Source organism: Parasteatoda tepidariorum, chromosome 4 (genome assembly GCF_043381705.1).
Source record: "Parasteatoda tepidariorum isolate YZ-2023 chromosome 4, CAS_Ptep_4.0, whole genome shotgun sequence".
NCBI lineage: Eukaryota > Metazoa > Arthropoda > Arachnida > Araneae > Theridiidae > Parasteatoda > Parasteatoda tepidariorum.
In genome coordinates, this window is record NC_092207.1 from 58,013,478 (window position 1) to 58,027,379 (window position 13,902).

Sequence of the window (13,902 nt, forward strand, 5' to 3'; positions counted from 1 at the left end):
GAACAAACTCACGGAGATTAAATCAAGTTGGTTTTTATGCACGGAAGTCTGTTTGATGCCTCTCTCTTCAACCATGCCATCGCCGAGAAAGATTACGACCATTCTTGGATCATTTTCGTGTTTTTAGGGGTGTGGTAGATTCAGTATTTCTGTTTATAAACGGCCACACAAGAGCGCTGAGGTTTCGGATACTCTAGAAAGTAAAAGTGTGGTCCTTATGTAAGAGCCCGCCTACACCCCACAACTGAGTCTTCTAGAGCCTATCTGGGATGCCCTTCACAGGCGTCTTTCACTAAGAACATACCCTCTCCGAACTGTTTAAGAGCTGATAACAGCGTAGGAATGGGACAATACCCACCAAGAACACCCCGATAGCTTAGTGGACAGCATAAATAACAGATGCAAAACATGCATTTGTGTCCTAGGTAATCCTACATCTTTTTGAGATACTCATACCTGTTTCATTCTGCCCAGAAAACTCAGTTTTCGTGGCAGTCTGTAAATCGTCTAAATAGCATGCTTTTTATATTTAATTTTCTTATTTTTCGATGTGACAATATTTGTACCATTTTGCATTACAATAAATGCACGTCGTCTCCACTAAGTGTGTTTTTATTTTCATTCCTTCTATCAATGTCTATTATTAATTATTCCGAACCATGTAACTGTTCCTTAGAAATTGCCAATCAGTGTATATATAGTATTTGCAAATCTGTCCAACATAAACCAGAATATATATATATTTTTTATTTCCAATGAGCTGCACAATTAGTCTTGACGATGAGCAGACCTAGTGCGTTCTCCAGAAGTGGTATCCACTCTTTTTTAGGACCACCACAATGGGTGAGATACCGTTGGCCATGCTAATTTGGACGTCTAGTTTCTGTCACACTAGATGGCAGCACCTAGACTCTATTTGGATGCTAAAGTGCCCTAGGAATTTAATTTTGCCGGAATTGCCAAGAGAAAATAAGGCACTCCAGGGATCTTTTACATGCCGCATAATCACACGACATGGCCGCTGAAGATTTTCTGCATCCCGAAAATCCGGTGTATGGAACGGGGATCGAACCCGTAGACTTGGGCTCAGAAGGCCGACGACAAACCAACTGCGCCACCCAGCCAGAATAATAAACATTAATTCATATCCGTTATATTTTCTAACATCAAGAAAATAATTATTCAGAAAATGATGGCAAAAAATGAACTTTATTAAAATTATTTCAATAATCCAAATAACAGGATTTTATGGAATTAAAACATGCTTATTGTAGTTGAGTTTTAATCACTGTGTTTTGCTCTGTTAATGAGATCAAATATAGTTCAAATGTAAGTTTTTAGACGCCTAAAATTCTCGTTGGAAATGTGCCTCGATAAAATGCATAATTCTTTTTCATTAAAAACAGTTTAAACACGTATTCTTAAATTATTTTCTTTTAAGCTTCTGAATTATTATAAAGCATAATTTATTTATATCAAATTTTTCAATTTCAGAACTTTAGTACATTTTTAAAGTAGGTTTTGAAAACGAACAAGAATCTTTTTTATTTGATTTTAAATATTTAAATATTTCAAACTCATAAAAATCTAAGGACGTTAATCTCAGAACTATGGAAAGTCTGTTATTATTTTGGAAAAAAGCACAAAAATCTTTTGTTTTTTTTGATGATATATTCATAATTTCAGAAGTTAAATATTTGTTTGATTTTAAGAAATAATAACAAAGAATGCATTTTGTAAACGCTGAAGCAGTTCTCATTTTCTTGATACTCTATTTTCCCTCGAGATAGGCTCGATAAAGCATTAAATTACATCTTTCGCCAATTCAGTCAGAGCAGAAACATTGAAAGTTGACTTGAAGCCTTCTCGAACCGCAATAAAAGCTGTGATGTTCTGTGAAACGCAATTCAGAACTCAAGCTAGTAATTTGGACACGCTGAGGCAGTTTTACCATATTAATCTCACAAAAATTCTCCTCTATTTCCTTGAACCTTATACCTCACTTCGTCAAAATTTGAATCACCATTCTAAAAAATATGGGGAACATGCCAAATCACTGAGTGCCAAGAATGGACTATATGTTGAGGGAGTGATGGCATTCTATTGTAACTATTGTAAGAGAGCAATATTTAAATGAGGATTATCATAAATACACTCTTGCTCAACATTCTTCTTCGTATTTGATTTGCCCACGTTCATACTCTGATGTGAGGTGAAATATGGGATTTTGTGCTTTTTGAAGAACATAGCGGGAAACTGGTATGATAGATAAGAAGTCACGTTATTTACAAAAATGCATCAATCGGAATAGTCATCATGTATACAGTAAAAACTTCGGATCAAATTTTAGTAAAAAGTACCATTTTGCCAATACATTTTTTTAACGGAACATGTTTTGAAGCAAAAAGTCTCACAAACCGCATTTTTTACTGTCCATAAACTGCATTTTTACAACAAAAATGGATGTTACGGATGGTGAACCCAAAGTGCCGAAATTCATACAATCTACATATTCAAGTTACAGTAATTTGACTCGGAATTCTTTTTTTTAGTGTAGAAAAGCAGACAAGTGTTGAGTCTTAGGATGATATAGTTGCTAAGCAAAATATGCAGATTTTTTTTCTCTAAAAATATAGAACAAATTACTTTTATAAGATTGGTTTCGTATTTATGACTGACTTGTTAGTTAGATAACTGTGCACTGTAGAATGTTTTAGATCTAATTACGGTGAAAAGTATAGTTACACTGAGTGCCGGTTCCTTTTAGCATAAAATTCAAATTTGCAGTTAAAATTTTATGGTACAAAAAATCTGATGTACCATAATTTTTATAGAAGTAATATTTACTTTAATGCTTTATAGAAGTAATATTTACTGTAATAAACATAGAAAAATGGATTTTATGGAAGCGGCACTCAGGATGCCACTATTTTTTAGCGTAATTTTTATAGTGTATGCATGAACTGAAACACAAGATCAATTGAAATAAGTTCTTTGTTGTCCCGTTAAAATCTGACAATAAGGTCTTTGTAAAACACATTTTGTCTACTTTGACTCAACTTATTTCATAATTTCTTTTAAAATGTGTCAATAACGACGCAAATAAAATAAAAGTAAATTTCCAATGTCACTTTAATGTCATGTTTTACAAGTGTGAAACAACAAATTTCTCACAATTCTTCTTTTCTAGTTTCAAAACCAACAATTATTCAGAAGACTAAAGTCAAACTGTTTCAAAAAGTTCTTTCTTTTGGACAGTTTCTCTTTTTTTTTGTTCTTTCTTTCTTTCTTTTTTTCCACTTTACATGTATCACAATTGATAAATGAATTTCCGTGTAATGTTTTGACATTAAAAAAAAATCTGTCAAATAAATGCTAGTGTTTAAAAGTAATGCAATTTTTCTAATTTTTCTACCACACAGAATCAAACAACATACATTTTTAGTTAGCAGGTATGTTTAATAAGTATCCTAAAATAATATTTTCATTTAATTCAATCAAATTCACTAGTTGAATAATAAAAGAGTAAATTGTAATTTAAACTATTAACAGGGGTGTCTCGATAAAATACATTTAATAACAAATGCTGCTCATCAGTTAAAACGATTCAACTTATGAATTTTTTGATTTTAGCAATATTTTAATTTAAAAAAAGTGAATTAGTATGCTTATCATTTAAATTACAAAATGAATGTTTTTATTTTAAAATGTTTGCCTAAACATGAAGATAATGTATTTTAGATTTTTAAATAATGTATTATGATGAGCAGAAATGAGAAAAAATTAATTAATTTACTTTTTAAAACTAAACAGTATAACTAAATTGTTTGATTTTAATGTTATCTCAAATACTCATGGTAAATCTCATATCTATTTATTTATTATTATCCTACTGTGTAAAACAAATTGAAACTAGCGTTTTTGCTGTCTTTATCTTTAAATTCGTTAGAAAAAATCAAGGTCACTACTTTTTTTTGAATCTTGTAGTCTCAAATGCGATAATTTTTATTATTTACGCTATGCAGGCACTTTTAAAGTTTATGACTATGTGGCTCAGTGACAAGATTTTCTAGAATAATATTTGAGTATCTAGTTAAGGGTGTAACTAATGGACATAATTAATTTTTATTGCACAGATAACCTTTTCTTTAAATATTCTTTGAATTATTCTCAACAAAAATAATTTCGTTAGAAATATTCGTGTTTTTTGGCAAAACTAATAATAAAAATGATTTTTTCAAAGTCATTGGAATTAATATAAAGTGAAATTTCTTAGCGTTACATTCAAATGATATCGTTGAGGGGGAGAGGAATTTCCTTACAACATCTTAAGGTTCAAACAATTATTTTCAATAATTTTTCTAAAATCAATCTAACACCCCGTAAAAATCATAATATTCAATCTTAACTGGGTTAATTGTAGATTAAGTATGAAATTTATTAATTCGATTCAAGGTTATCAAAACATGAATAATGAATTTGTCGAAAAATTATGCATTTTATGATAAATTTCAATTATACAAGTTTTATATAATGGATTGCACCTAAAATGGTTATATAAGTTACAAACTTGTGAAATTTATTATTTTCAATTTTTATGAAAACATTACATTACTTTTGTGTATCTTTTTAAAGCAGCAAAATTATATTTTCATTTTTATTAATGATTTAGTTACATGAAATTTTGTGCTGGTAATTTAGTGTCATTGTGTTTTGTGTTTGCTCGTAAAAACTTAAGTTCAATAATGTGTTATACAGTATTGATTCCTGTAAAAACAATATTTTTCCAATTGTGACCAATTGAGCTTTAAAAAGTATTATCTGCTATATAACATTGCCAATATGTGTGCAAAACACACTTTTTCTGTTAATATTTTGTTTATTTTCTGATAAAATTTTTGTTCACTCCTAATTTAGCTCCAGCATTCCAACATCATATTTTTTGAGATTTTTTTGCTATTATCGACATTATGTTTGTATTTTGGAGTGTTTTGACTGCCTGTTTCCTGGCTGCTTTTGCAGCTGAAGCACCAGGAGGAGAAATGGACTCCCTTTGTAGTAATGTAGATTTTCTTGATATTTTTTTTTCAGTTTAATAATTTGTTTAATTTAATTCTAAAATTCAGTCATGCTTATTTTAGTGAAATCACAAGCGAAAATTATAAATTTTTCTTATTAACTGAGGCCGTATACGATGGTTGTTAACAATTGTAAAAGTATAAATTTAAAAAAAAAAACGAGATTAAATAAAGTTGAAGTCAACTACTACCAAAGAGTGTAAATCATTTAATACGGATAATACAATTAGATGCCGTATAAAAAAAAGAAATATAAAAGATGCCGTATAAATAAAACAAGGTGTTTCTTAATCGCCATGCCTATTGTCCTCTATTTGTTGGATTGAAATTAAATGGATTTTTTAAGTACCTGCTTTAGGATTTACTCTTAAACAAATTGTTCTTTGTTTATTCTGATCCCTTTATTACCTTGGACAGGATTGATTCATCTTTCGTTCTTTCTTTACTTTAACTTTCATTCTAGACCACAAACGCGAAGGTAAATATTAAGGAAAAAATTCTTCCTTCGCAAAGAAAAAATATGAATAAATAAAAACAGTACTCAGGAAGATGTATTGTTATTTTGCACAACTTTATACTTCTATTTTCCTAAGTAAGGAATTAATTAAACCGCTTAAGATGACAATTTATCTTATTAATTTAATTTTAATTTACAGAAGCAAGTAGGGCTTAATAACTTCGTATTTCATAAGTTTGGAAATACTTGAACCTCATGATTTTTAATAATTTAAATTTATTACAAATCAAATAACATCAAATTTCTATATTATCCACTTCTCATTAGTAGCCAAAATATTTATTTTGATTGAACATTTACAGCTTTAGAAAATAAAGTAGACATGCAATTAATCATCAGAACTCTATCATGATATTTAATTATTCCCCTAGGAAGTTATACCTATTTAAAGTTTGAAGCTTTCGAAAGTTATTTGAACATTATTTTTATGCATATAATCATTTCATTATATTAAACATGTTTTGCAGAAAATGTTACTCAGTCCTTAGGCAATGATCTTGACAAATGTGCAAAACTTGATCCTCCAGCCGTAAGTATATTTGAATATATACCTTAAAATCCTTTCAATCTAACAGTTTTAAGTTTTCCATCTTTGTAGATAAATTTCAGAAATTTACATTCTATCTAATATAACGTTTTTCCTAATTTTGCGAGTAAAAATATAAAATGTAGTTAATTTTAAAATTTGCTAAAAGAAAAGAAAATTAGAAAATAATTTTGCCCACAGATAAAATATGATATAATGCCAAATGATATACTGCCAAATCTTCACAATAACGTCACTATTGCTAATTTGACAACATTGCAATAAAAATGCCATAATTCTTAATTTATCAATATGAAATTTTCGCTACGTTGGCAGTTGGCACTGCCTTGGAAGGAAAAAGAGACTCTTGTATTTTAAAGGGGAATTTTAAAAAGCATATTTGGAGGGATAAAATGCCGTAACTACTGGGCTAAAGGAACCAAATCACTTGGAAATTTATAAATTAATGAACGGGACATTTATTGTAGTACTGAACGACAAACGTACAAAAAACTTAATATAATTAGATGATAATCGAGTTTCTGAAAAGATATATTTAGTTAAACAATATGGTACCCCCAAAGGAAAAGGAGTAAAACTCAGTTGCCGAAAAAAAAATCTTAAAATATTTAGGGCACCCATCTTGAAAACCTCAGCCAAGAACTGGATGTTATCGGATGCAGATGGGGTAGATACGAAAGAAGACTAAGCTGATTAAAATTTAAAATTGAATAAAAATATTTATCTTTAGACTTTCATTGCAGTAGAAAATCATACTTTACTTCAGTTAAAATACCAGAAGTATTATATTTAAATTGCGGAAAAAACTGTGTACTGTTAGAAATTTCTCGGAAGAAAATTGTTAAATAACTCTATATTTAATTGTTATTTAAACATATTCCAACAGTTTACTACATTTATTTAGTCAAATAACCATAAATAAAGTGATATGGTTAAACAACCAAAATTTTATTGCACCAAATAAGTCCACATAATGAAGCCACTTAGTTCCTTTAGCTGAGTACATTTAATTGCTGATAGGGCTTATCTGTCAATCACATAATCGAAAGAGTGGGGGGTTCGATTCCCAGTGTAGACACCACAATATTTCTTTCATTCCCTCCAACACATGAAGAGTTTCCAGTGTCGTGCACTCCATAACTTGTGACTTTGTACAACTGTAATTCGATACTCTTAAATACATTCATGAAAGCACCATAAAACTGCTTAGCACAAGAAGTCTTATGCCATACGATGGGTGAAACAACCAGATAATGTATTAAAACCACATTCTACGGTTCATTTGATAAAACACAATTCAACCACAAGCCAAATCCAATGCCCATCACCTAACTCCAATGTCCATTTATTTTTTACAGTTCTGAAACTATGCTAGTTTTAAAGGATTTTTGAAACCATGCTATTTGTAAATGGTTAAAAAATCGCATTGTTTTGTATTCATGGTACTTTTAACCATACTAGTTGTTCAAAACTGCAAAGGTAAAAAACGTTCTTTATCATAAACTTTACGATTAATTGATGGACAGACTGCTGCCTGCTATTTTACCGTCATATTAAAATTAAAGTGCAAACAGTATGTAATAGTAAATAACAGTTTAAGTTACACTAATTTAGTTTCAGGTTATAAGCTTATTAGATTATATCATGATTTTTTTTTAAAAAAATCAGGAACTAACTAATTTTTTTAATTATTCAAGATACTTTTATCTATAAACGAATGTAAACATTGAAAATTAAGAAAATTGAACATTGAAAAACATTGAAAATGAGAACATTGAAGTTCTTTGATGTATTCCAGAAGCTACTTATAAAATAGCTTAATTTGTCTTATTAATATTTAACCTTACTGGTTACTTGATGTAAACTATTTAATATACTTCATAAATTTAAATTAAAATTGCAAATGAAAAAAATAAAAAATGCAGCAAAGAATTGGAAAAAATTCTTTGAAAAATTCTTGAAATTAAGTTTTTCTTCTTTCCTTTTTTGTTTTTTATACGCATTAAGTTTTAAAATTTTAATTTCTTATAGTAAATTAAAGCATGAATCTTATATTCAATTGTTTTTATAGCGTTTTAGATTCTTAAAAGAAAGTCGATTATGCGATATCTACCGATTGTTATACGAAATGATAAGATATGGAAAAATTTATATTTAAGTTGCTTTTCTTCGTATATGATCTTTTCTCAGATTTTAAACTCATCAATATTTGCTGTTTAAGTGATCTCTAACTTATGTTCAATGGATATTTTGTCAATTTAGGTAAAGGAAGCTCTTACTAAATGCCAAACTAAGGTTCTTCCAGGTGTGGATACCAAAGCTTATCCTTTCTTAGTTGCAGCCTGCAAAGACAGAACTATTTTTCAAAAGGTAATTAGCTTATTTTAATTTATTTAATTTTTTGAAGAGTAATAACACAGTGTTTCTTTAAATACATTTTATTTGAAATTACAAAATTGATAACAATTGAAAATATTTATTCATTAATATAAGACTTAGTAAATTTTGCATAAATTAATTTAGTATTTTATGTTTACAGTTATAAGTTTTTTTTTTCTTCTTAAAATAACGAATCAAAATCTCAAAACTTCAGTGAGTAAAACTGTCAAGGCTATCTTACGAAGACTCCATCATCTTAAAAAAATAATGCTTTTTTTTGTTGCAAATAATATGCCACTTTCATAACTGCTGTGAGGCTGTAATAGTTACTCCTGACTGTTTGGCCAAGTTTAGATAGCGATCTCGCAGCTTATTCTGAAAACAGAGCAAAGCGTCAATATGGATGAAAAACCACAATTTTGTGAAAATGAACGGAATTTGTTGTCTAATTTTGTAATATTTTAAAATTTTCTCCTGCGCCGCGTTATCTGGCCTTATAAATCTTGAGAATAAGGAGGTGATTTTGACAATTTTAATCCAGATGGAAAATTATCGCCGAATTATCGCCAATTTTTTAGAAAAAAAATTATTACTTTTATATTATTTATGTTATTTCCCTGTTTTAAATCTCTAATAACTCTTTACGACAAGATGGTATATTGTAGGTAATTTTATTTACGTCACACTGCACAATGGGCTACAGATGACAGTTTGGAACATTTTGGCGACATTTTAGCTATGTTTGACATGACGCAAAAATGTTCATTTTGATAACCTCTATTTTATTTAGGTAGGTAGGTAGATACTTTATTTACGTCACACTAGAGCTGCACAATGGGCTATTGGCGACGGTCTGGGAAACATCCGTGAGGATGATTCGAGGATATGCCATCACAATTTTGATCCTCTACAGAGGGGAGGAATGCTTCGCTTCGGTAGCCCGACGATCTGCGCCCGAAGTCGTGCACTTTACGGTAGAACAGTTTAACGAGGACAGATATCACGCACCTTCGGTCCCTACGCAGGCTAATGAAAGTGGTCATCCACCCGCCTACTGACCGTAATCAGTGATGCTTGACTTCGGTGTTCTACTGGGAACCTTGTCCTTACGATCAGTCCATTGCGGGATCAAGATTGTAAATATGGTTTAAAATTATAGCTTTGCTTCAAGTATAGGGCACTTAATAGGTGACTTATTTATTTTTCTTGCCAAAAGAGCTTTCAAAAACAATGTTAAACCTTACAAGAATGTGTTGAAAGGGAATTAATTGCCATATTTAATTCCATCTGATTTATTTGCTCAGACAAATATGCGATGATGTTAATGCATTTTTGTGAGCCAATAAGAAAAAAAAATCCTATTGAATATATATTCATACTAAATATGTTTTATTTCAGATAAGTGATTGCATGTCTGAAAATGCTGAATCTATGAAAGATGTAAGTAGCTGCTTTTTATCTCTGAATTTTAATTAAATTGAGTAAAAATGCACGAAAAATAGCTTAAATTGCGCAGATATACAAAAATATTTTTGGTAAACAGAAAATAAAAGTAAAAATATTTTTGTAAGGTTTCCATTTAACTTTATATTGACTAAGTGAGGTAGGAACACAAATTTCAGGAACACAACATAATTTAAATTAGCACATCTACATGTTAATGTCTCATGTATTATGATAGAAAATAGTTATTCGATCATTTTCCTTAATTATTTTACTAAGTATAAATTGTAAGCTTATTAGACTACATTAAAAATTATTAGAGTTTTAAAATAAATATTTTTAATGCAATATAAAGCTGTAAATTCTATATAAAGTTTATACAAAAAGAAGAAAAAATGAAAGTTGAGCTGAATTTTCATTTCTAAATTTTAAAGATGATTTGGTGAAGGAAAAAAATGATTTAAATAAAGCATCGAGTCATTTTTAACTTTTTACTATGTCATTTTTCTCCACTCCTTCCAGTTCGTTCTATATACGTATATTAAAGATACTTAGAAAAAAAATAATTACAAAATAAATTAATTAATAATAATTGATTAGTAGCATTAATATTATTAATTAATAATATTATTATTAATTATAATATTATTATTAATTAATAATATTATTATTTAATTTATTAATTAATATTATTAATTAATAAGTAAAATTAAATTAAAATAAAATGTAAAATTAATTATAAAATTTTTTTAATACTACCGAAAATAAAATAAAGCTTCAACTTTTCGTATGGTGCATTTGTTTCAATGAAAGTTTTCAAGCCTCTTGACGAATAGTAGAAAAAGCAAGAAATTAATTATTTTGATGTAAAAATTTAAAAACAATTAAAATTTAAAAATTTATATAAAATATTTAGGTTTTACAGAAAATATTCATAAAAATGTTTTTATAAAAAACAGTTTAAACATAATTTATTTATGAAATAATTAAAATTTTCGTATCTTTCTTCAAAAAGGTTGTTACCCTAAATAAAATTAGAGGTTTTCAATAGCTCAAATAAAAAAATGTTCTTTAACTATGGTATTGAATTTATTTGTTTCAAATTAAAAATTTTTTCAAAGTTTAGCAAATTTTATATAAAACTCCGAAAGATAAGTGGAGAGAACTAGCAAATTTTATTTCTAACTTTATATGATTCCGTTTAATTAAAATGAATCCTGCATTTGTTTATAGAAATTCCGTTTGAAAAATGCAAAGTTATTAGAATTCGAAACAAAGCCTACTTATCTCACATAATATAAGTTGTCCTCTTTTCTTCTTTTTTTAAAAAATTATTCTTGTAAACAATTGGAAAATATTGCAGAAACTGTTTGCTTACTAAAACACTTATATGTGTTTTACTTTTCAGGTAGTGTTTGATGAAGCATCAACTGTAAGTATTTATAACTGTGTTGTAATAATGTTCTAAAATATGATGAAAATAAGGGAACCAAAAATAAAGAAACCAATGCAAAATTTACTCAAAAATTCAAAATTTTATTTTTTCATAATTAAAAATTATGCTCATTCGAAGAGCTTTTCTCAAATACATAAATCGAAAATTATGTATATCAAAAATATACAAACGCCGTATTGGAAATAAAAGAATTATTACTAGTAAAAACATTAATTTAGAAATATACAGCTTATTAAAAGTAAAAACATCATTTTCGAAATAAATGACTTAACGAGTAGATACATCTTATCAGAAATATACTACTTATCACCAGTGAAAATTTAATTTAAAAATATAAGACTTACTGCAAGTAGAAACGTAGTATTAGAAATATATTACGTATTCAAATTAATATTTTTCATGTTCAAAATCTGGTTCAATTTTTATTTTAATTGCCTATAATTCTAGCAGCTTTATAGTTGTAATGTAGTTTTGTTGGACATAATATTTTTTCATTTGAAAAACTTTGGAAAAATTAATTTAAGAAAAACTCAGGTCTTAAGGTTACTTTTTCGATAAGCAATAGTATTTAATAAATTATCAAAAACTACAAGCGCAAATAAATAAATCTTAAATGCTGTTAAAACCTCAGATGTTACATATTTGCTATAAAAAATGTAAGTAAATATGACGGAAATTGTTGGAATTATTGCGTCTGAACATCATTTTAAGAGATGAAATTAAATATATGAAAAAGTATTTATCGAAAGAAGGATGGAAAGAGATATAATAATAGTTCTTACACTAAACGAAACGAATGTTTGGTTCTAATTCTAACGAAATATTCAGACAAAACAAGAGACTTTTAATTGTATAACACGAAAAATTCTGAAAAAAATCTTAAAAGAAGAAGCTTTATTCATCTTTCAATAAATGAATTGACTGATTTATACAGGATGTTGCGTTGTCGTCTCCCTTAAGATAGTTTTTTAGAATCTTTTACAAAATGGGACTCAAAAAGAAAACATATTTATCTCAAATAAATGATAAATGTTACTGATTAATCAAATTTTGATGAAATTTCTCTTAGCTTAAATACTGATTTGTAATTTTTTTACTCTATTTTCTAAAAGCATATATAAAGGGATTGGACTTGAGAGATTGTTTATGTTTCTGAATTATGCATAGTCCTTAATAGCATGTTATATACCTCAGATATTTAAATACCTTCTTTATATTTTCAGAAATGTTTTGAAGGAATAACGAAAAAGTATGGTTTAGAAGATATTGCAATTTAAGTGTTCAACATCTGAAGAATATTACCGAGATTCTATAATTCAATAGTATGTTTATACTATTGTTATGCTGTTGTTAAATTGTTGTACATAAAATGTTATTATTAAAAATTGAAATTATATACATTATAATTTTAGTGATATAGTTGAATTTAGCGAAATAAAAAATAATGAAATATGAATTTTCAATTTTTATAAAGAGCACTTTTTTAACAACTGAGTTTATTACTTGATAAATTCGCGTTAAATTTTAAAAAATTAAAATAATAATAACACTTGAAAACAATGTTGAATGCATCTTAGATAATTTTGCCATGCTGATTTCAAATCAACAATAGGTTTCTCTCTGCAAGCCACGGCTTTTATGTAAGTTAAAAATATGTTCCTAACGAGGATATTTCTAATTCCCAATAGTGAATACTAACTGGCTCAGCATCTCTGCTACGTAAGGAGTGATAGGAAAAAGGTGATCATATATTTCAGTTTATAATGCGATAGGTGAAGTTCATATGGTTTTTGTCTTAAGTGTTGTTTTCAAAGTAAGAAACAGGTGTATTGATATGTATACGCTACATACGTTATATGCCTATACACACTTTACAAACTTCGCGAAAAAGTTCGAATTTGAGTTCCCCAGATTTGAATTAGGTAAGATTAAGTACTTGTGTAAAAACAAAATATTTTTCCTTAGTCCTGTGCTTTGGTGCTTTAATACGGACAGGTAGAAAGTTTTAAATAAGATTCTTAGTTAATCATAAATTTATTTTTGTGGATATAGCATAAACCTTATCCATGACACTCCACATAATCACCACTAATAATATATCTGTTTTTTAATTCTCACCAGCAATGAAGTAAAAAAAAAAGTCGAAATATCAGGGGTTTCCAACTATTAGGAAAATCTGAGCAAAACTGGAGAAAAATCAGCATTTTAACGATTCACAACTGAGCAAAGCTGGTCAGAAAACAAAGCCTGTTTGATTGCTAGAGTAAAAAAAAAACGGGTTAACATGTAATGATTAAAACACCTTTCGAGTTTCATCACTGCAGATTTGAGAGCTTTTTATTGCACTCTTATTAATTATCCGAATTAACTATAAACTGCGATTGCAATTTTCATAAATTTTAAAAGAATATATTAAAAGAAAGGAATACGAAGCACTTTGCATTTATTGTAAATTGATAATCTCTGTAAATCGTTATGAAAC

The 13,902-nt window shown here is 28.2% G+C and overlaps 1 protein-coding gene across 1 annotated transcript; it reads left to right on the forward strand.

The window, feature by feature from the left end:
* The first annotated feature begins 3,306 nt into the window (after window positions 1-3,306).
* LOC107442346 (uncharacterized) lies at window positions 3,307-12,876 on the forward strand. The gene is made up of 7 exons (XM_016055896.4): window positions 3,307-3,452; window positions 4,918-5,058; window positions 6,063-6,124; window positions 8,405-8,512; window positions 9,920-9,961; window positions 11,373-11,396; window positions 12,644-12,876. The coding sequence occupies exons 2-7, from the start codon at window positions 4,971-4,973 to the stop codon at window positions 12,695-12,697; spliced, it is 378 nt and encodes a 125-aa protein (XP_015911382.1). The 5' UTR covers window positions 3,307-3,452; window positions 4,918-4,970; the 3' UTR covers window positions 12,698-12,876.
* The last annotated feature ends 1,026 nt before the right edge of the window (window positions 12,877-13,902 follow it).

Bases quoted from the DNA above. Each gene is read 5' to 3' on its own strand.
- LOC107442346 (XM_016055896.4), top strand. From the start codon at position 4,971: ATGTTTGTATTTTGGAGTGTTTTGACTGCCTGTTTCCTGGCTGCTTTT. The intron at 6,125-8,404 runs GTAAGTATATTT...TTGTCAATTTAG, and splicing joins CAAAACTTGATCCTCCAGCC to GTAAAGGAAGCTCTTACTAA. The intron at 9,962-11,372 runs GTAAGTAGCTGC...TTTACTTTTCAG, and splicing joins ATGCTGAATCTATGAAAGAT to GTAGTGTTTGATGAAGCATC.